Source organism: Muntiacus reevesi, chromosome 10 (genome assembly GCF_963930625.1).
Source record: "Muntiacus reevesi chromosome 10, mMunRee1.1, whole genome shotgun sequence".
NCBI classification, from domain to species: Eukaryota; Metazoa; Chordata; class Mammalia; order Artiodactyla; family Cervidae; genus Muntiacus; species Muntiacus reevesi.
In genome coordinates this window covers 9,605,708-9,625,877 of record NC_089258.1, presented here as the reverse complement: position 1 = coordinate 9,625,877, position 20,170 = coordinate 9,605,708, and the positions used below count along the sequence as shown (strand labels likewise).

The 20,170-nt window shown below is 35.1% G+C and overlaps 1 protein-coding gene and 1 non-coding gene across 6 annotated transcripts in view; one reads left to right on the top strand and one right to left on the bottom strand.

Annotated features, from left to right (window-relative positions):
- The window catches only part of GKAP1 (G kinase anchoring protein 1), a 94,523-nt gene that overhangs the window by 18,012 nt on the left and 56,341 nt on the right, over nucleotides 1-20,170 (top strand). For all 5 annotated transcript variants that reach the window (XM_065947180.1, XM_065947179.1, XM_065947178.1 and 2 more), the window contains exons 5-7: nucleotides 7,734-7,811; nucleotides 11,595-11,718; nucleotides 14,479-14,501. In XM_065947180.1, the coding sequence (XP_065803252.1) occupies nucleotides 7,734-7,811; nucleotides 11,595-11,718; nucleotides 14,479-14,501 (225 nt within the window). The remainder of the gene's footprint in view (nucleotides 1-7,733; nucleotides 7,812-11,594; nucleotides 11,719-14,478; nucleotides 14,502-20,170) is intronic.
- On the bottom strand, nucleotides 12,490-12,561 carry TRNAW-CCA (transfer RNA tryptophan (anticodon CCA)). The gene has a single exon. It is a non-coding gene; the product is annotated as a tRNA-Trp (tRNA).

The following is a 20,170-nucleotide window of genomic DNA, read 5'->3' as shown; positions in this document are numbered from 1 at the left end:
CAAAATAAATTCCATGTAATATGGGAACTTAAGAACAGATATTTATTGCCTCTGTTCCTGCCCCCATTGATTATCGCCAAAATGACCAGGTAATTAGGAGGAAGAAATAGTTAACTTGGCCCTAACCCTATATAAAAATGTCATCCAAGGCTGAGGAACTTTGAGGAATTTCTACTAGATATACTATTGATGGGTCACTTAGGAAAACATGTTACCTTATTTGGAAGTCTGACTTGTAGGAAAATAATCAAGGTCCTGGGAAGTAGCGTAGTTCCTGGGATAATTACACTGATAAGTAAAGAAGAGATAAGGCAAGCTCTGGAACTGATAGACAGTATACCACTTGGAATCTATTTTACTGTGTGGAATAATAGATTTTAAAAGGGACCAGACTGACTATAGCAGGCAGAAGGCATGCAGTTGTGGTGGGTATTCTTCTTCACACAGGGCAACAGCACTGTAAGAAACTCCACCTATGTCTTTACAACAAATGGTTTTGGGGAAACTGGATATCCACTGCCAAAAGAATGACATTCAAACTGAGCCGATTGAAAAGCTGGATATAGAAATCTTGTCTGTTATATGACTATTTTAAATACAGAAGAGTACTACCAAGACAAAGTTTCCTACTCCTAAATCGTCAAAGTGATAACATAAATTTACATCAACTAAGCCTCAACATAAAATCTGATAGCTGCATTAAACAGCAACAAGATAGACAGTAAAGAAGCATCCATTACATATACTTAGGAGCAAGCACTGGATCTTAGTTAATCTCATGTCAACGGAAGAAAAGTTTCTGCCACATAAAAGGAGAACATTGTACTTAATATCCAAAATGAAAGTGTACTTTGAAAAAGATTTGTTACGGGAACAGAAGTTTTAGACAGCACCTATTTTTTGTTTTAATAAAGACCAAGGAGCTAGAACATTTTATAAAAGTCGAGGTGGCAGTTAACGTTATATGGAATACAGTCCATAGAGCCCCACAGTCTGTCATGACGGAAGTGACTTAGCATACACAGTACTGATTCCAGTGTTATCTTTTTAAAATTTTACATCATGGCCCCAAAATAATAGAAAAATCTCTTCTAATGGATGTTGAATGAAAAATAGATCAGATTCTGTGTATTTCTTTCTCCTGTTGTATTGATTCAGACCCCACATATCACTGGTTTTGTCCAACTCTGAAGTGGAATGTCTCCTAGTATGTGCATAGTTAATTGTTTTCTCACATTGTATCCTCTAGTCCACGTGATAAAGGCATTTTGCCAATAGCTTGTTCTGTTTTTTGTTTGCGAAAGTGATATTTCTCATTAACCTTGTGGCTGGTATAATAAGTCTCTTGGTGATAGTTTGACTTGCACTTGATTTCACTATAAAGAGTGCTCTTTGTGGTTTTTTTTTTAACTTTTTCTTTAGCAACAAAATTCATCACTTTTGTTCTCCAGAGCATTACTTGGTACTTGTTTTGGAAAAACTCATACAGGTCACTGCACTTTAAAGTGAAACAAAAACTATGTCTTTAGGTCTGACCATATTTCATAGCAGAAAACTAGGAACAAATAGACTGATGATTCAGTAAATTGAAATTTCAAGTAGTTGGTGTCTTTATTGTCTTTCAGTTGCTAAGCCGTGTCTGACTCTTTGCAGCCCCATGGACTTCAACATGCCAGGCTTCCCTGTCCTTCACTGTCTCCCAGAGTTTACACAAACTCATGTTCATTGAGTTGGTGATACCATCCAACCATCTCATCCTCTGTTGCCGTCTTCTCCTTCTGCTGTCAGCCTTTCTCAGCATCAGGGTCTTTTCCAGTGAGTTAGCCCTTTGCATCAGTGGCCAAAGTATTGGAGCTTCAGCTTCAGCATCTGTCCTTCCAGTGAATATTCAGGGTTGATTTCCTTTAGGATTGACTGGTTTGATCTCTGTGCTGTCCAAGGGACTCTCAAGAGTCTTCTCCAGCACCACAGTTCAAAAGCATCAATTCTTTGGTGCTCAGCCTTCTTTATGATCCAACTCTCACATCCATACATGACTACTAGAAAAACCATAGCTTTGACTATACAGACTTTTGTTGGCAAAGTGATGTCTCTGCTTTTTAATATGCTGTCTAGGTTGGTTATAGCATTTCTTCCAAGGAGCAAATGTCTTTTCGTTTCGTGGCTGCAGTCACCATCCGCAGTGATTGTGGCACTCAAGAAAATAAAATCTGTCACTGTTTCCATGTTTTCTCTGTTTGCCTTGAAGTGATGGGACTGGATGCCATGGTCTTAGTTTTTTGAATGTTGAGTTTCAAGCCAGCTTTTCACTCTCCTCTTTCACCTTCATCAAGAGGCTCTTAATTTTGGTATTTTAATTTTCTATTATTTTCCTTTTTAGCTGCTTATATGATATCACTTTTGTCCTGACACACAAATTTACATTCTGTATTCACTGTATTAGAGTCCTGTTCATTTTTTAAATTAATGCCATTTTTATAAGTTGTATTATTTACTACTTTCATTGCTACTTTTAATCCTTCCATGAATCAATGAGCTATTTTTATTACTTTGATATATAATTAAAGTATTCAACTTAGTAAATGTCAACAGCACTCAAGAGATATGAAGGTGTGTTAGCTGACTTGAATGGAACATGATCATTAGTATGAACACATTTGTAGAATATTGACAACTTTTAAAATGTTAATTCAATAAGATTATTTAAAGTTTTCTGGGAAACGATTCTGCTTTCTACACTTTGAAAATCATTGCGTTAAAGGAGCAGAGGGCACTACTGCTACTGTGGCTAAACATCTGTTTGCAGGTGTTAAATGGTATCAGAATTATGTCCTGTGTTCTGCAATAACCCTGTTCCCGTGATGCCTATGAGAACTGGAAATTAACTCTTCCTTTGGGATTGTTTTGCTTGGATTTAAAGTGGGTAAAATATTTATGGTACTTTGATTTGCAAATTTTTTTAAATGTAGTCCTAAAATATTTACTGCCCTCATTTTTCATCAATTTATCATACTCTTTAACTGATCATAAACCCTTGAGCCCATAGATTTATTTAAATACAAAAAAATGTTTTACTATTGGATGGGGATAGGAGACATGAAGGAAGCCAAGAGGAAGGGAGTCTGAAGTACTCCATCTTGGACGCATGTAAGTATCTTCTCCAATCCTGTAGGCATTTTAGGGTCATTTCCTCTTTTTCTTCCTTTCCTCCTCTTCCCATGGGTACAAAGAAAATGATGAGCAGCTCTCAACTTGCAAACTTACATATAAGGTACTTTTTAAGAATCATGGTTTTACTTGCATTTTCTTATCCAGTACCTGTCTTTCAGGCCCAAACTTTTTCCTCTCTCAGTTCTACCTCTACATGTACTGATAATTAATTACATTGAAAACTACATTTATAGAAGTCTTAACAATTAATTCTCTAATTTAGACAACTTTAGGGAATTTGGAATCATGTTTTCTTTCTTTTTCCTGATATTGTAGCTTTGTGCTACCTTTCTCCCTGTTATATGGAATCAAAAGTCTTATTTTTGATTCATCCTTCTTTCATTCTTCATATTTAATCAGTGTTCTAAAACTTGGTCATTCTTTGCTGAGAAATAGTGTTCTTTGTTTCCTGCATTGCTATGGTCAGGTCCAGCTTTCTGTATGCTGGGACTGCAGTAGTTTAGCCAGGCCCATTGATTCTAAGTTCTCATTCTCCTAATAGGCCAGTTTATTTCTTTAAAATCACTTTTATCAGTGTCCCTCTTTCATCTATCCTGAATCCCTAGTTTTTAGGGAGTTTCTGGAACCCAATTTTACCTACCTAAGCAGTCTAATTTTCTACTATTCTCCAGCATAGAGAAGTGGAATTCTAATTTACTGTGTGCAACTCTTGTGCAAGGTAGGCACTGTACTAGGTACTTTACATATATTATAGCTTTAAATTTTTTTTTTTTAGCTTTAAATTTTTAAAAGTACCCTGCAAGGTAGGTATTTCAGTTATCTTTTTATGTATAAAGAAACTTGAGATTCACAGAAGTACATAACTTGCCGCGTGTCACAGCTAGCATGGGTAGAAGAGAAATTTAAATCATCCACCTGTGTGATCTCCCAAAGCCTGTGTTTTTTCACATTCCTCTTGTATTTCATAGAATTCATCTTTTATCATGCATCCCATAATGTGTCTGTTCTTAATATCATACTTTTGTTCATAAGACTCTTTCCTCCTAAAATACTTTCTTTCTTTTTCTACCTATCCAAATAGTATCTCTCCTTTAAGGACCAACTTAATAGTTTCTTTTGTGTATGCTTCTTTGTTCTTGTTTACCTTTTTTCCGTCAACTTTTGTAGCACTTTTAATATCTTATTCTGTTTTCTGTGTGTCATGTGTGTAAGTTTTCTATTCCCAACTGGGATAGAAATGTTTTGAGGGCAAAAGCCAAATTTATGCTTCTTCTTTAAGGCCTACAGGCAAAGCACATGAAGGTTCTCTATGAATCCTTATAAACTGATTGATCATATAGTAACATTTTATAGAAGTTTTCATAAAGCTAAACTGAAATTTAAATCATTTTATCCTAATTGTATTTCCTTGTATACAAGTTTTTGTTAATAATTAGAAGGTAAATGTAAGCTCTAAACTGCTATATTTAGAATCAAATGTTGGGGAGAGCCATATTTTTTACTTTTAGAAGTTCCATTTCATTCATTTTTATCATGCTCTTAGAATCAGCTACCTATATACTTAAGTTATATGAGATAATATGAAAAAGAATAATGACATCTTGCAAGACTCCCAACTTCATCACCTCTTGTCTTGCCCAGGGATTTATTTTTGGAATATTAGTCAGAATATGTGACAAATTGGAAATAATCCTAAATGCCTTTTCTGTAAATTTTAAATGTCATTAATATGGATTAATAGCATGGTGGTAAATTGAAACAACTTTGCTCAGAATAAATTTAAGTAGTTTTGTTACTTTTTCTATGGGGTTACTTTTGCTATGCTCTATATTGAAATATTTTGTCCTGTTTGCTTTGTGTTTTGGTGGAAAGATTGATATAAATTTCCTTTTTTTGTGTGATGTTAACATGAATCCATGTCATTAACGTGGAAGTAAGATTGCCGGGAGAAATAGCAACAACTTCAGATATGCAGATGATACCACTCTAATGGCAGAAAGTGAAGAGGAACTAAAGAGCCTCTTGATGAAGGTGAAAGAGGAGAGTGAAAAATCTGACTTGAAACTCAGCATTCAAAAAACTAAGATCATAGCATCCAGTCCCATCACTTCATGACAAATAGAAGGGGAAAAAATGGAAACAGTGACAGGTTTTATTTTCTTGAGCTCCAAAATCACTGCGGACGGTGACTGCAGCCATCAAATGAAATGACACTTGCTCCATGGAAGAAAAGCTATGACAAACCTAGACAGCGTATTAAAAAGCAGAGACATCACTTTGCCAACAAAGATCTGCATAGTCAAAGCTATGGTTTTTCCAATAGTCACATTAAGAGTGTGAGAGTTGGATCATAAAGAAGGCTGAATGCCTAAGATTTGATGCTTTCGAACTGTAGTGCTGGAGAAGACTCTTGAGAGTCCCTTGGACAGCACAGGGATCAAACCAGTCAATCTTAAAGGTAATCAACGCTGAATATTCACTGAAGGACTGATACTGAAGCTGATGAAACTCCAGTAGTTTGGCCACTGATGTGAAGAATCAACTGTATTGGAAAAGACCCTGATGCTGGGAAAGACTGAAGGCAGGAGAAGAGGGCAACTGAATGAGATAGTTGGATGGCATCACCGACTCAGTGAATATGAGTTTGAGCAAACTCTGGGAGATAGTGAACAACAGGGAAGCCTGGCATGCTGCTATTCATGGGTTGGACACGGCTTAGTGACTGGACAACTACAACAACAACATGAATCCAATTTCTTTTTACCTTTTAAAGGTATTGTTCTTTACAATACCTTTAAAGGTATTGTATTGTTCTTTAAATACACATTTATATAATAAAGTATAAAAAATTAACCTTTGAGAAAGATTACTTTTTTCTGATTATTATTCATTTGGATTGAAGTAATTCTTCAGTTCTTTTCAGTTACTCCTTACCTTAGAAGAAGTATGTACAATTCACTTGGGAATTAGCAAGAATTTCTGTATGCCCTTATTTACGATTATAATTGTAATTGTATTTTTCTCTGAGTTAGATCAATTATTTGTGATAAACGTAGTTTCCCCCCTCTTTTTGTTATCTTAGTATAGGGTTGGATGAGATACTTTCAAAGGGATAACATTGATTAGAAATAAATGATTTATCAGTTCCTGATGTCCAGTGTCAACATTTTTCTAATTTTCAAGGTATTCCTTTGAAACAGATTACTCCTTTTAGGAACTGATTTCTGTTTTAGTTCAGTTTTTTAAAATCATTAAGCAGCAGAAACAAATCTCAGTAATTTTGGCAAAAAATAATTTGGTAAATGATACTAATAGATTTGAATTAAAAACTAAACAATGAGACCTTGGGAAAGATGAAAACTAAGAAATTCTGGGTGCTCTTAGGCATGAACTAGTAGAGCTGGTATACTCACTTTTAGAGGCTATAATCAGCTGATTGAACCCTTCTTACTTTGTGTGTGTTCTCAAAATTTAATTCTCAAGAGAACAAAAAATAGCTCGGTCCTTTGCTCCCATCCTGTTGGTGGTTGCAATGGCAGCTGAGATGTTTGTGTGGTTATGCTAGCAAGTGGTATAAAGAATCAGGTGGTGACCGTCTTGCCAGAATCCTAGGACACTGGATTGAAGTGCTGTTATTCAGAGGAATAAAGGAAAGTATTGTGGGCAGATTAAAAGCAGTGCCCACTGAAGTTATATTTTTTTTTGAAGTTATATTTTTATTATATGGTATGCATAAGTTGACACATACATGTAAACAAATCCAGGATAGTTTACTCTTATCCTATTGCAACTATCCTATATTTAGCTGCAGACATACCTTACCCCCAAAGGTAGACAACCCAAAGTCTCCTTCAGCTACTGTACCAATTCTGTTGGACAGTTAGGAAAAGTAAGTCTTAGAGACTAATTTGATTGGAGGTGGCAGAAGCTGGATTGTCAGAGCTTAAGGTGAGACTGAGTGGTGAGAGAGAGGAACCAAAAGAGACAGATCATAAAGAATCATTTTACTATAGTAGTATTAGATGACTTTAAAGGTAGAGCAGTCATACAAAAGGAATAAAAAGAAAACAGTAAAAAGATGCACTGTAATTTTTCTGTAACATCAGGCATATTCCAAAACAATTGGTCACCTTATTTAAAAGTTCTGTACCTGCAAATTAGTCTTTATTAATGATATGGTATGTTTTATAATGCTTATTGAGTTTTTAGTATTCTTATTTGTTTTTAATAACATTATATTTTCTGTGTCCAAAACTAGATACCATCTTTGACATCTGTTATAGTGTCAATTTCTTTGTAAGATTTTTTTATTAGAGTAAAAACATTGTGTTACACAACAGATAATTGACAACGAGGTTGTAAAAATATCAGAATTGTAAGTTTTTGCTTTGGTATCATCTATAAAACATGGAGTTCTCTACTTTGGTATGGATAAATAACTTTGGAGAACCCAGTTGTTTTTTAAAGTATTTGTTTTCTTATTCTGTATATATTATCATGGTTATTTTGCTGGTGTTGTATAATGCTATATCTGTTTATTGTGAAACTGTTTTTACTTTTAGCTGACATCTGAAATGTTTGAAGCAGATCTTGAGAAGGCATTGTTGCTGAGTAAGTTAGAATATGAAGAACACAAAAAGGTATTTACACATTTATTGATTTAGATATTTTAAGACGTCAAAAGTTTGAACCAGCCTTCCCGAATTTTGTATAAACGTTCTCCTTTAAAGTCTGTCGTAAAAATCCATCCTTGTATCAAAGTATTAACATAAAGTTTTTATGAGATTCTCCTCAAGTTTTGAGAGATACCACAAACACGTGGACTGAGCTTTGTCTGGTGATTTGAAATGTTTAGTTAAGAAATTTCTCCACCCACAATGAAAGGGAGAGAGGAAATGAATAGCAGATGATTTATTTTAACTTATTTTAAATGAACATAGAAAATAGTTAAGATTTAAAAATTTGAGTAACTCTGTGTACAGGGGCATCCATTAAAAGACCCTCTACTGAAGATACACTGTAGTTAAAGTAAATGAGAGGACGTTTCTGATAATTTGACCTTGTGAATTTAGCGTTTATCACTAAGCTTTGATATTGGGTTATGTGTTGAAATGCATTATATAGCTTGTAACTGTAGGGATATTTAAGCAAAAAGTAGCATTTGTTTCTATTTTCTGTATTTAAATTGAGCAATTATATTATTTCCATATTGTTTAACGTTTTAGTCTTTTGCATACATTGGTAATTTTTTTTTTTTTTGGTCTGTAAAATTTATTCAACTTGTGGTTACTCAGTGGTTGATCATAAATGGCCTTTGGACTTAAGGGCCTTTAGACTATATCACTGTACACTAACTCCTTCATTCAACATGAAGGGTGTAGAGGAGTGAACATTTGCAGTAGATGATTTTGCTATTTATTTGTAGCTCAAGGGAAGAGGGTGAAAGTTGCCATTAGACTGGACTAGGTACACTGTATGTGTTAGTTTCATTTTCCATGTCCCTATTTGTATTATCTGGAATAATCAAGAATAACTGTAATCCTTACTGTTATTTGTTCATTTAGACACAAAGCTAGCAATTACAGCTAACTTTACTATGGTTTAATCATTTAAATGAACTTTCAGATTACACTGGAAAAATCCTCCTGACTTGCTCGGTTTGAAGATAAAATTTATCAAATAGAATATTATCATACAGTGATGATTTGTTGTAAAATATCTATCTACATTCTAAAGCTAAAAGGATCAGCTATACCTATAGAGGAGGAGTAGAGTAGATGGTATTGGTAAAATATGCTCCCAGCCAGTTTTTTTGCAGCAGTCATAGGCCGGCAACGAAAAGCACAGGCTTTACCGGACTGTAGAGATTCTCAGGGAACGGTCAGACTCCTTCCCTGTGTGGTGGCAGCGGCTGCCACTTAGCTGCTTCTGCTGCTGCTGCTAAGTCCCTTCAGTTGTGTCCGACCCTGTGCAACCCCATAGACGGCAGCCCACCAGGCTCCCCCGTCCCTGGGATTCTCCAGGCAAGAAAACTGGAGTGGGTTGCCATTTCCTTCTCCAATGCATGAAAGTGAAAAGTGAAAGTGAAGTTGCTCAGTCGTGTCCGACTCTTAACAACCCCATGGACTGCAGCCTACCAGGCTCCTCCATCCATGGGATTTTCCAGGAAAGCGTACTGGAGTGGGGTGCCATTGCCTTCTCCAATGTAATGGCTAGTTTGATGTAATTACACTGATGTAGATATTAAGTCAATATTCCAATAAAATAACTGATTATTTTAGCCTAAAGGTTTTCATAATAGCTAAAGTGTGGGATGGCATTTTCTCTCCTGTCACTCATTCACCATATATTTTTTTGAATAGTCAAAAATTACTAGGCATGCAGTACAAAGATAGAGACATGGTCCAAGCTATTGAATTTAGTAGAGGGAGTGAAGTGAGAGACACACATATATTTGTAGTGTATAGTATTGAGAGGTTTTATGTTTTCATTGCAGTGGGAATTCAGTAAGATAGAATTTTCTCTGCTTTTGATTGGGGTGGATTTTAGGAAAGGATTCTTTTTTTATTTGATAAATCTGAAGTGTTACAGTATGTAAATATAAGATGTATAGTGTGTTAGTTTGATCTATTTGAATATTGTAGTATGATTGCCAGTGAAGCGATATTTATCATATGATAGTGTTGTAGTATATAGTATTATTGATTTTTATTCATTATACTGTGCATTGGATCTCTGTGGTTTATTTATTACTCATTATAAGTTTGTATACTTAAACATCGTTGGTCTCATTTTACCATCCCCTGGTAACTCATTTTACTCTTTATTAATAGGTTTGACTTTAATTTTTTAAAAAAGATTCCTCATATAAGTGAAATCATTCAGTACTTCTCTTTCTCTGTCTAACTTACTTCACTGAGCATAAGGTCAGTGTATCCATGTTGTTACAGGATATCTTAGGATGGCAGGATATCTTAGGAAAAGGTTCTTAAAGAGGAGTCTTACTTGATATATTAAAGGGTCATCAGTAGGCAAGAGAAAGGCATTCTCAAGGAAGGAGAGGAGAGTATGTATCTTATATGTATACATGTGAGAGTAGCATTTTGAAAAACTATAATTTAGTACCTAGAGTTGCTGGAGATACTGCCACCAGAATAGACTATAAACATTGTGTGCAGACTTAGAAGATTGACTTTTATAAATTTGTTGGGAGAGAGCTGTTGAATATTTTTAACTTTTCAGATTTCAGGTTTTCATTTTAGAAACTCATGCTGTAACAGTGTAGAAGATGAGTGGTGGGGCTAAAATTAGAGAGTATTGTAATATCAAGTTAAAGAAGGCAAGGGAAATGACAAAATACGAAGTCCATGGGGTTGCAACGAGTCGGACATAACTGAGCGACTGAACTGAACTGAACTTCCCTGCTGGGGATGAATAAAAGAGAATAGATTTAAGAGCTCTTTAGGAGATAAACTCAACAAGACCTAGTGACTAATTTGCACATAAAATATAAACGAAGAATAGGCAAGGGTCACTGAGGTTTCTAGCCTAGACAGTGTGTAATGATGGTGACATTAAATAAGGTGCTCACTAGGAGTTCAGCATGCTTAGTTTGCAGACATTTACTGAATATTCCTTGCGAGTTGTCTGTACATACACAAGTCATCAGGTAGAACTTTAAATTTTGAGTTTGAGGAACAACAGGTATAAAGGATATGAAGATAGGTTAAGAATGGAATAATGGTGAACAGCAGCTGCATTTTAAAGAATATAGTTGGGAAAAGAGAAACCAGTGAAAGAAAAATAAGCATAGACAGAAGTGTATTGAGAAAATCAAGAGATGCTTAAAAAAAAAATGTCTTTGGCTTTAGCTTTGAAAAAGAAAACTGAAAGTGTGAGTTGGTCGTTGGTTTCTGACTCTGCCACCCCATGGACTGTAGCCTCTGTCCATAGAATTCTCCGGGCAGGAATACTGGAGTGGATTGCCATTCCCTTCTCCAGGGAATCTTCCCGACCCAGAGATCAAACCTGCATTGCAGGCAGATTCTTTACCGTCTGAGCCACCAGGAGGTTGACTTTAATTTTAGTGTCAGAAACTAGCAGAAGCCAGATTTCAGTTTGTTTGAGAAAGGAAATTGACCCTAGATTATTGTGTTAAGTTTGGTCCTGAAATGAAGAAGAGGATGAGCAACTCAGAGTTACAGATCAAGGTATAGGTTTTAATTTTTATTTTAGTGTTTAATAGGCAAAAGATTAAGTATATCCATAAACAGGTAACTTTTTATACAGTTTGGCTAGCCTCTGTTTTGATTTTTTTATTTGCCTCTTATCTTTAAAAATATAACTAAGAAACATATTGCATGTTGGTGAATTGATTTTACTGGTGTAAACCAAGATTAATTATTTTTGGTAATTTTTTTTAGGAATATGAAAATGCTGAAAATGCATCGACTCAGTCAAAGGTTGTGAATAAAAAAGACAAAAGAAAGACTCATCAGGGAAAAGACAAACCTCTCACAATATCACTAAAAGAGTTTCAATCTGAAGGTAATATATGTACAAAATTTATTAAGCCAGAGAAACTATTCTGAGTCTTTGTATACTTAAGTTTAAGTACCTTTCTAATTTTTAAAATAAGATTGTTTTATTAATATGTTTCTTGCAGTGTAAAACATGTAAACCTGCTTGGAAATAAACTATTTGGGGGATAAAGTGATTTAAACACAGTCATTAAAACCGCATAAAATTTCAGTAAGAATTTATCTTTCTGTATTTTTGAATTTGCCCCTTTTCTAAAATTCACTGAAAATAAAAATTGATATTTGTAGTTTTGAGTCATCTTGAAACATAAGAATCTGCCTACCAGTGCAGGAGACATAGGAGACCTGGGTTCGATCCCTGGGTTGGAAAGATCCCCTGGAGAAGGAAATGGCAACCCACTCCTGTATTCTTGCCTGGAGAATCCCATGGACAGAAGAGTCTGGTCAGCTATAGTCCATGGGGTTGCAAAAGAGTTAGACATGACTTAACAACTAAATAACAACAAGCCATGCTTACACCAATCTAAACAGTTGCTGACCAGATAAACAGCAAAGTCCAACTGTATTGCAGGGAATTATATTCAAAGGAAAATAAGAGTAGTTGCTGACCAAATGAACAGCTATTTGTTCATTGATCTTGAAGTCAGTTTGACTCGTATGAATTTAAACTTAATACGTTGGTCACCTCGTGAACTGTAGCCCACCAGGCTCCTCTGCCCATGGAATTCTGCAGGCAGAGAATACTGGCATGGGTTACCATTCCCTTCTCCAAGGGATCTTCCCAACCTGGGGATCGAACCCAGGTCTCCTGCATTGGAGGCAGATTCTTTACCATCTAAGCCATCAGGGAAGCTGTCCATGAGGATTAGTAAGACCATAACAGTAATAAAAAAAAAAAAAATTCACTGTTTTTAGAAGCAAGCCTGTCTGTGTGTTCAGTTCGGTCGCTCAGTCGTGTCTGACTTCTTGCAACCCCATGAACCATGGCACGTCAGGCCTCCCTGTCCATCACCAACTTCCGGAGTCCACCCAAACTCATGTCCATCGAGTCGGTGATGCCATCCAACCATCTCATCCTCTGTTGTCCCCTTCTCCTGCTCTCAATCTTTCCCAGCATCAGGGTCTTTTCAGATGAGTCAGCTCTTCGCATGAGGTGGCCAAAGTATTGGAGTTTCAGCTTCAATATCAGTCCCTCCAATGAACACCCAGGGCTGATCTCCTTTAGGATGGCCTGGTTGGATCTCCTTGCAGTCCGTGAAGCTAGGAATAAATTTAGAGGATTGCATTGTTTACATTTAAGGATGAGGAAAGTTTTTCCTATAGCCGACTTTTCTGATTAAGTCATTTTGTTTTGGGGTTAAAAGAACAGATACATGTTAAATTTCCAATTTTAGTAAGAATGATTTTATATGAGTTATGTCATTATAAACTAGGCAAAGCTATGAAAAGAATGTTTTTTAAAACTTTATTTTTCATATGTTTAAATGCTATACAAATTTATTAGATGAATTGAGAATGATATTAGTATGATATTGTTAAAGGCAGGCTGCACAACTATTTCAAAACATGACAAACACAATCATGGTTCTTCCCCGGCTTCACATTGAATAATAAGTAGAACATGCAAGAAGAATGACTGAGTAGCCTATCAGGATTTGGTAGTTTAACCTGAAATTTATGATTTTGAGATTTACTGGGTTTATGGACTCTATTGTGATCAGTGGATGCTTTAGAGAATTGGACCCAGGTTTTAGATTTGCAAATAGATTTCTCATAAGAAACTATGCTGTTAAATTACTTTTAGTCCTTGAGAATGGAAAGTTTCTACTGTGCCTGAGAAGCATTGTTAAATATTAGATACCTTGATCATCTCCAATTTAAATAAGAACACTTGCTAGCTATTAGTTTCAACCTTTTGTCTGTGTGGATTCTCTGTGTCTTCCTTGTAATCTTTTCCCAGAAATACTGTGTTGTTACTAAGTCAATGGTTTGTTTAAGTTCGATATAGTTGTGTCAACATAAATATACATTAATTTTTAGGATTTTTTTCACAGTTTTATCACATCACTATAATATGTAGTTTTAAAATTTAAAAAACCTAGCTAATAGTTTTACAGGACACACATCACTGTTCTACCTTTTATTCCACAAAGGCAGTGGTTTGTACAATCTTTACACCAAGAGTACCCTGTGATTTGAATTTAGACATGTTTACCTCCCTTCAAGTGCTCCCCCCCAAAAAAAAATTTATGTGAAACAACAAATTTAAACTATATGGAATTCAAATGTTTAGAATTTAATAGTACCCCTTGGTATGGGTGGCATTTAGTGGGATATGAGTCCTTAAGCTGAGCAAATTAGTAATTATATGGTAAATTTTAACATCTTATCCCTAGAAAAGTAAATCTGATGTGAGTCCCAGACAACCCCCAAATGACTTCTGTAACTCTTACTGTTGTTGTTCAGTCGCTAAGTTACATCCAACTCTTTTGTGACTCCATGGACTGCAGCCCACCAGGCTTCTCTGTCCATGGAATTTCCCAGGCAAGAATACTGGAGTGAGTTGCCATTTCCTTCTCAAGGGGATCTTCTTGATTCAGGGATGCAGGTGGATTCTTTACTGCTGAGCCACCAGTGAAGCCTGGTGTAATTCTTATAATTTTGAAATTCTTTTTAATAACTTAGTTTAAATATTTTGTACATATTGAAATATTTTATATGTTAATGTCCTTCAATGAAGTCTCACCATTTTTTTTTTCGTTTACAGATCACATTAGTAAAAAGACTGAGGTAAGTGTTATTGTAACCATCTATATTCTAGAAAACATTTGTTGGTTTTAAGAGTAGTACTTTAGTGTTTGTCTATAAGTTTGTTTTGAGATATAGCCATTTAAAGGATAGCCCATGTTTGTCATGAGTAATTAAACTCAATCATTTGTCTTGCAGTTAAAATAATATAAAGTACAATACAGTAGAATAAAAATACTATTTGCATGAAATATAGTATCATTTGACTTTAGCATCCTAATTATTGTGTGTCTAAAGGTTACCACATGTAAGCTTAAAATTTTAGGGAAAAGTGGTATAATACTTCAAACTTTATTTAAAAAAAAAAATCCTGAAACCATGGCTCAGGATATTTTGGAATTATAGAAATTGTGAGGTAAGCTGTGATTTTATTGTTTATACATGTGGATAACCTGGTCATATATTTCTCTTATCATTTGCCATTAGAGGGTAGAGCAGCCTACACATACTTTTCTAGTGTTTTTGGTCACTTTTTTCTGTTAAGACTAATACAGTCTCTATAAACCTTTTAGCATTGGCAGATACTTCTTCTATAAAATACTTTCTAATATTGAGGAAGGTACTAATAAAATGTTCTTTTGACTTCTTTAGGTAATAATCTAAGGCTTCATTATTTTTGTGTCATGTGTGTTTTCTTGTTAGTAATTCCATTAATTGATTTTTTCAACAGTCAGATGTTTCTTGATTTCACTGTAGAATACATACATAGTTTTGACTATTTTTGTTGTTTCAGATATCTTCTTGACAGGTCAGGGAAATGAAATCCGTTTCTAAGAATACCACATCTGTATAACTCTGTAACTATATTAGTAATATAGTCCTCAGCTGTGCACACAAACACAAAACTCATTGTTAAAACAGATGATTGAAATTCTTTTAACATTATTTACAAACCACTGTCACTTTTTTTAGATTATAATTTAGATGACTACAAATATAGACTGAGTATTATATATTAGAAGATCCCCTGAAGAAGGGAATGGCTACCTACTCCAGTATTCTTGCTTGGAGAATTCCATGAACAGAGGTGCCTGGTGGGCTACAGTCCATGGAATCACAAAGGGTCGGACACGACTGAGTGACTAACACACACACACACACACACACACATTAATTGTGTGTTTTGAAGTGGAAAATGTGTACTTTTGGACTGATGTCATTATTTTTTTAGTCCATTGATTTATTGGGAGGGTATTTTTATGCAAATGATAAAGCAGATAACACATATTCTTCAGATAGTACTGGCAACTATTAGTGGAGGGAAAGATAATTTTTATGAACTATTTATGCTTGCTCTTTTTTCTTCACTGACATGAAAGGAAAAAAAAAAGCAGACTGATAGGATCTATTTAATATATTTAACCCAAGTGGTATTTAAACAAACATGTGACATAACATGTTTTATATTTCATTATAGTTTTAGGGTTGTATTGATCTATTTTTTTAATCTATTTTTAAATAATTTGATATGTAATAAAATTCAATGTGAGTAATCTTGATGATTAAGATGTAAACATCTGTAAATGCAGTCTAATTATAATTTATTTCCTACATAAATATTTTAAGAAATTGGTCACAAAAATATGTATCTCACATTTTTCTATGATATGTATTAAAAATATACAAAAGTTATGTTCTGCTGCTATTGGATGTATTACTAATTTTCTGGGGACTTGGATATTTAAACTGAAGAAATTGAAGAAAGTAGGGAAATTGAAGAAATTAGGGAAATTCTTAAATTGAAGAAAGTAGGGAAAACCACTAGACCATTCAGGTATGACCCAAATCAAATGTGTTACGATTATACAGTGGAAGTGACAAATAGATTAGAAATCTAATCAAGGGATTAGATTTCAGTGCCTGAAGAACTGTGAATGGAGGTTCATGACATTGAACAGGAGGCAGTGATCAAGACCATCCCTAAGAAAAAGAAATGCAAAAAGGCAAAATTGTTGTCTAAGGAGGCCTTTCAAATAGCTGAGAAAAGAAGAGAAGCTAAAGGCAAAAGAGAAAAGGAAAGATATACCCATTTGAATGTAGAGTTCCAAAGAAGAGCAAGGAGTGATAAGAAAGCCTTCCTCAGTGATCAGTGCAAAGAAATAGAGGACAACAAAAGAATGGGAAAAACCAGAGATCTCTTCAAGAAAATTAGAGATACCAAGGGAACAGTTCATGCAACGATGGGCACAATAAAGGACAGAAATGGCATGGACCTAACAGAAACAGAAGATATTAAGAAGAGATAGCAAGAATACACAGAAAAACTATACAAAAAAAATCTTCATGACCCATATAAAAACCATGATGGTGTGAACACTCACCTAGAGCCAGACATCCTGGAATGCAAAGTCAAGTGGGCCTTAGGAAGCATCACAATGAACAAAGCTAGTGGAGGTGAATTCCAGCTGAACTATCTCAAATCCTCGAAGATGATGCTGTGAAAGTACTGCATTCAATATGCCAGCAAATTTGGAAAACTCAGCAGTGGCCACAGGACTGGAAAAGGTCAGTGTTCATTCCCAAATCCCAAAGAAAGGCAATGCCAAAAAATGTTCAAACTACTGCACAATCGCACTCATCTCACACACTAGCAAAATAATGCTCAAAATTCTCCACGCCAGGTTTCAACAGTACGCGAACCGAGAACTTCCAGATGTTCAAGCTGGATTTAGAAAAGGCAGAGGAACCAGAGATCAAATTGCCAACATTCATTGGATCATAGAAAATGCAAGAGTATTACAGGAAAACATCTGCTTTTGCTTAACTTTCTCCACTTGCCTTGAGTGTGGGATGTATTTAATAACTTGCTTCCAAAGGTAGACTGCAGAAAATGAGGGAAAGTAACTACACTGGAGAAACCTGGCAAACACAGCCTTGACCAGGTGATAAATGTTAATATTAGTGTTAAATCATGTTGGTAGTATGTATCCTTGATGTGATGAGAACGGCCTAATCCTCTGTGGTTTTTTCCCCCTAAAACGCATGTCTAGTTTTGAGAAAAACATAAAACAAATGCATATCCAGGACCATTCTACAAAATAACTGACCATTGTACCTGTATGATTGAAAATATAAAGGTCATAAAAAACAAAGTCTGAGAAAATGTCATGGCTCAGAGAAGGCTAAGGAGACAGGATAACTAAATGTAATATATCCTGGATAGGATCTTGGAACAGAAAAAGAACATGAGAGAAAACTAGTTCTAGGGAAATCCAGATAAAGTGTGGAGTCTAATTATAGTAATATGGCAATAATGGTTCCTTAGTTGTAAGAAGTGTACCACAATAATGTAAGAAGTTATCAACAAGGGACACTGGGTGAGAAATGTGTATGGAAATTTTCTATTTTCTGAAACTTTACTGTAAATCAAAGACTTTTCTGCATTTAAAGGTTTATTTTCAAAATTGATCAGTGGGTTCAAGTGTTGTGAGTCAATATAAAGTTAGGGTTAAGGCTAGTAGCTATTAATAATTATTTCCTTGATTCATTATTTCTTTAGAGCTGTTATTTAACTTTTTGCTTCAGGAATACATGCATATAGTAATAATTTAATGGTAGAATTTATAAAATCAGTGGTATTTCAACTATTGTCATTCTCTTACTACATATTAAAATCCTCCTCATGTTTCAAGATTGACTCTGGGTCAAGCTGTGCAAGCGTGTTTAGAGTTTTTCGGAACATGCTATACTTTCTCATCTTGCCTCCCATGTATTCTTTCCTTCCATCTTTCTCAGTGGTGTTTTGTCTATGAGTAGTTGTTAGTTCTTATAAGCGAGTGTGAAATCAGGAACAACGTATGTCACCATCTTGGTGATGTCACACACCTCCATCTTTCTTTATTTGGCTAACTATGCTTTAGAACTTGGCCAAAGAGTCACTTTTTTTCCTGGAAAAGTTACCTCATCATGGTCTTACTTAGATGCCCAAACATCCTGTGTATACTTGATAGCACTCAACATCCTGTTTTATCACTGTTTTGCTTCTTCACTAAAATTTGGTTTTTTGGAAGTCTGAGATCATATCTTACTGCCTTAATTTCTCTGGTAGTCCTAACTCCTTTCATAGTGTGTGTTTGTGCACATGTGTGCACTAATTCCTTTCATATTGTGTGTGTGTGCGCTCGTGCACTCCTTTCATTGTGTGTGTGTGTGTGCGCGCGCACATGTGCACTAACTCCTTTCATACTGTGTGTGTGTGTGTGTGCGTGCTTGCCTGCATGTGCATATGCTAAGTCGTGTCTTGACTCTTGGTGACCCCGTGGACACATGAATGTTGATTGATGAATGAATGTTCTGCCTTCTTACTAAAACTTTCTCTAGCCTTTTTGGACTGCTGCTCCTGTATTTTTATCACACTGTAACAGTGAACAATTGCTCTGCCAGTTCAAGCACATTGTTAGGGTCTTCATGGAGCTCAATATTAAGAAGAATTCTGAGACTGCATCCTTGCTCAGCAAGAAAAAGTGCCACTATCAGTTAATTATATTTGCCATTAATAAAAGAGGAAGAAGTGGCTTCATGCTTTACTGGTATGTTTCATCTCTGACATGTTCAGAACAGTGCTTAATTATTATTTTTATTATTATATCGTGTGATAGTTTTTGTCTTTCGTAGTAAATTGTGAGTTCCAAAAGAGTAGCTAATACGTAGCATAGTGCTAATTGCATAGTAAAGGTTTAACAAATAGTTATTTCAAGTCATATTCAAAACTTGAGTCTGTCAGGGTCTGTTCTAGGGGAGAGAAGACAGACTTATCCCATTAATTTTTAATATTATGCTTATAGATAGAACACCATTATTTAGATTTTTTTAATTGGAATAAATTCAGAGCACCCAAGTGTGGAAAAGAGAAATAACATGCAGATGGAGCCTTTTGAGGTTTGCATGTTACTGTATATTAAGGTATCTTAAAACTTTAAAGCTAGGAGGCTATTCTTCTAAAATGTGGCTTGGAGCACTTAGAAATATGAAACAAATTGACAACAAATGCATTTGTATTTGTCAGTTTATAAATGACACGTTCTTCAGATAGGAAACAGGTACTCAGTGGGAAACTAGATTTGTTTTTAATTGAAGTATAATTTGCACACAGTAGAATGCACCAGTCTTAAGTGTGCAGCTTTGACACGTATGTAAAGTTATATGACCTACATTTCTATTAAGATAAAGAACATTTTCATTACATCAGAAAATTCCCTCTGTATCATCCCTGTCATTCCTCATGCCCTACCCTGCTTCCTACAGGCAACCACTTTTGTGGTTTCTACTGTCATAGATAAGCCTTGCCTCTTTATTTAAAATAAAGCATACAGTATGTTATTCTGTGGTCTCAGCAAAATGTTTGAAGATTCATCCATGTTGTTGTGGGTCACTAGTTCTTTTCCTTTCCATTGTTAAATATGTTCTGTGGTGTAAACATGTCACAATGAGTTTATTCATTCCCCTGTTGGTGAACATTTGGTTTGTTTCCATTTTTTGACAGTTATGAATGAGGCCGTTGTGATATTTTAAAGAACAGCTTTATCAAGGTATAATTTACAGGTACTATAAATATTATCTATTTTAAATGTAACTTTTTTTTTAAGTGTACTGTTTAGTGAATTTAATGTGACTGTTTACAGAGTCGTACAGTCATTATCATGATCTAATTT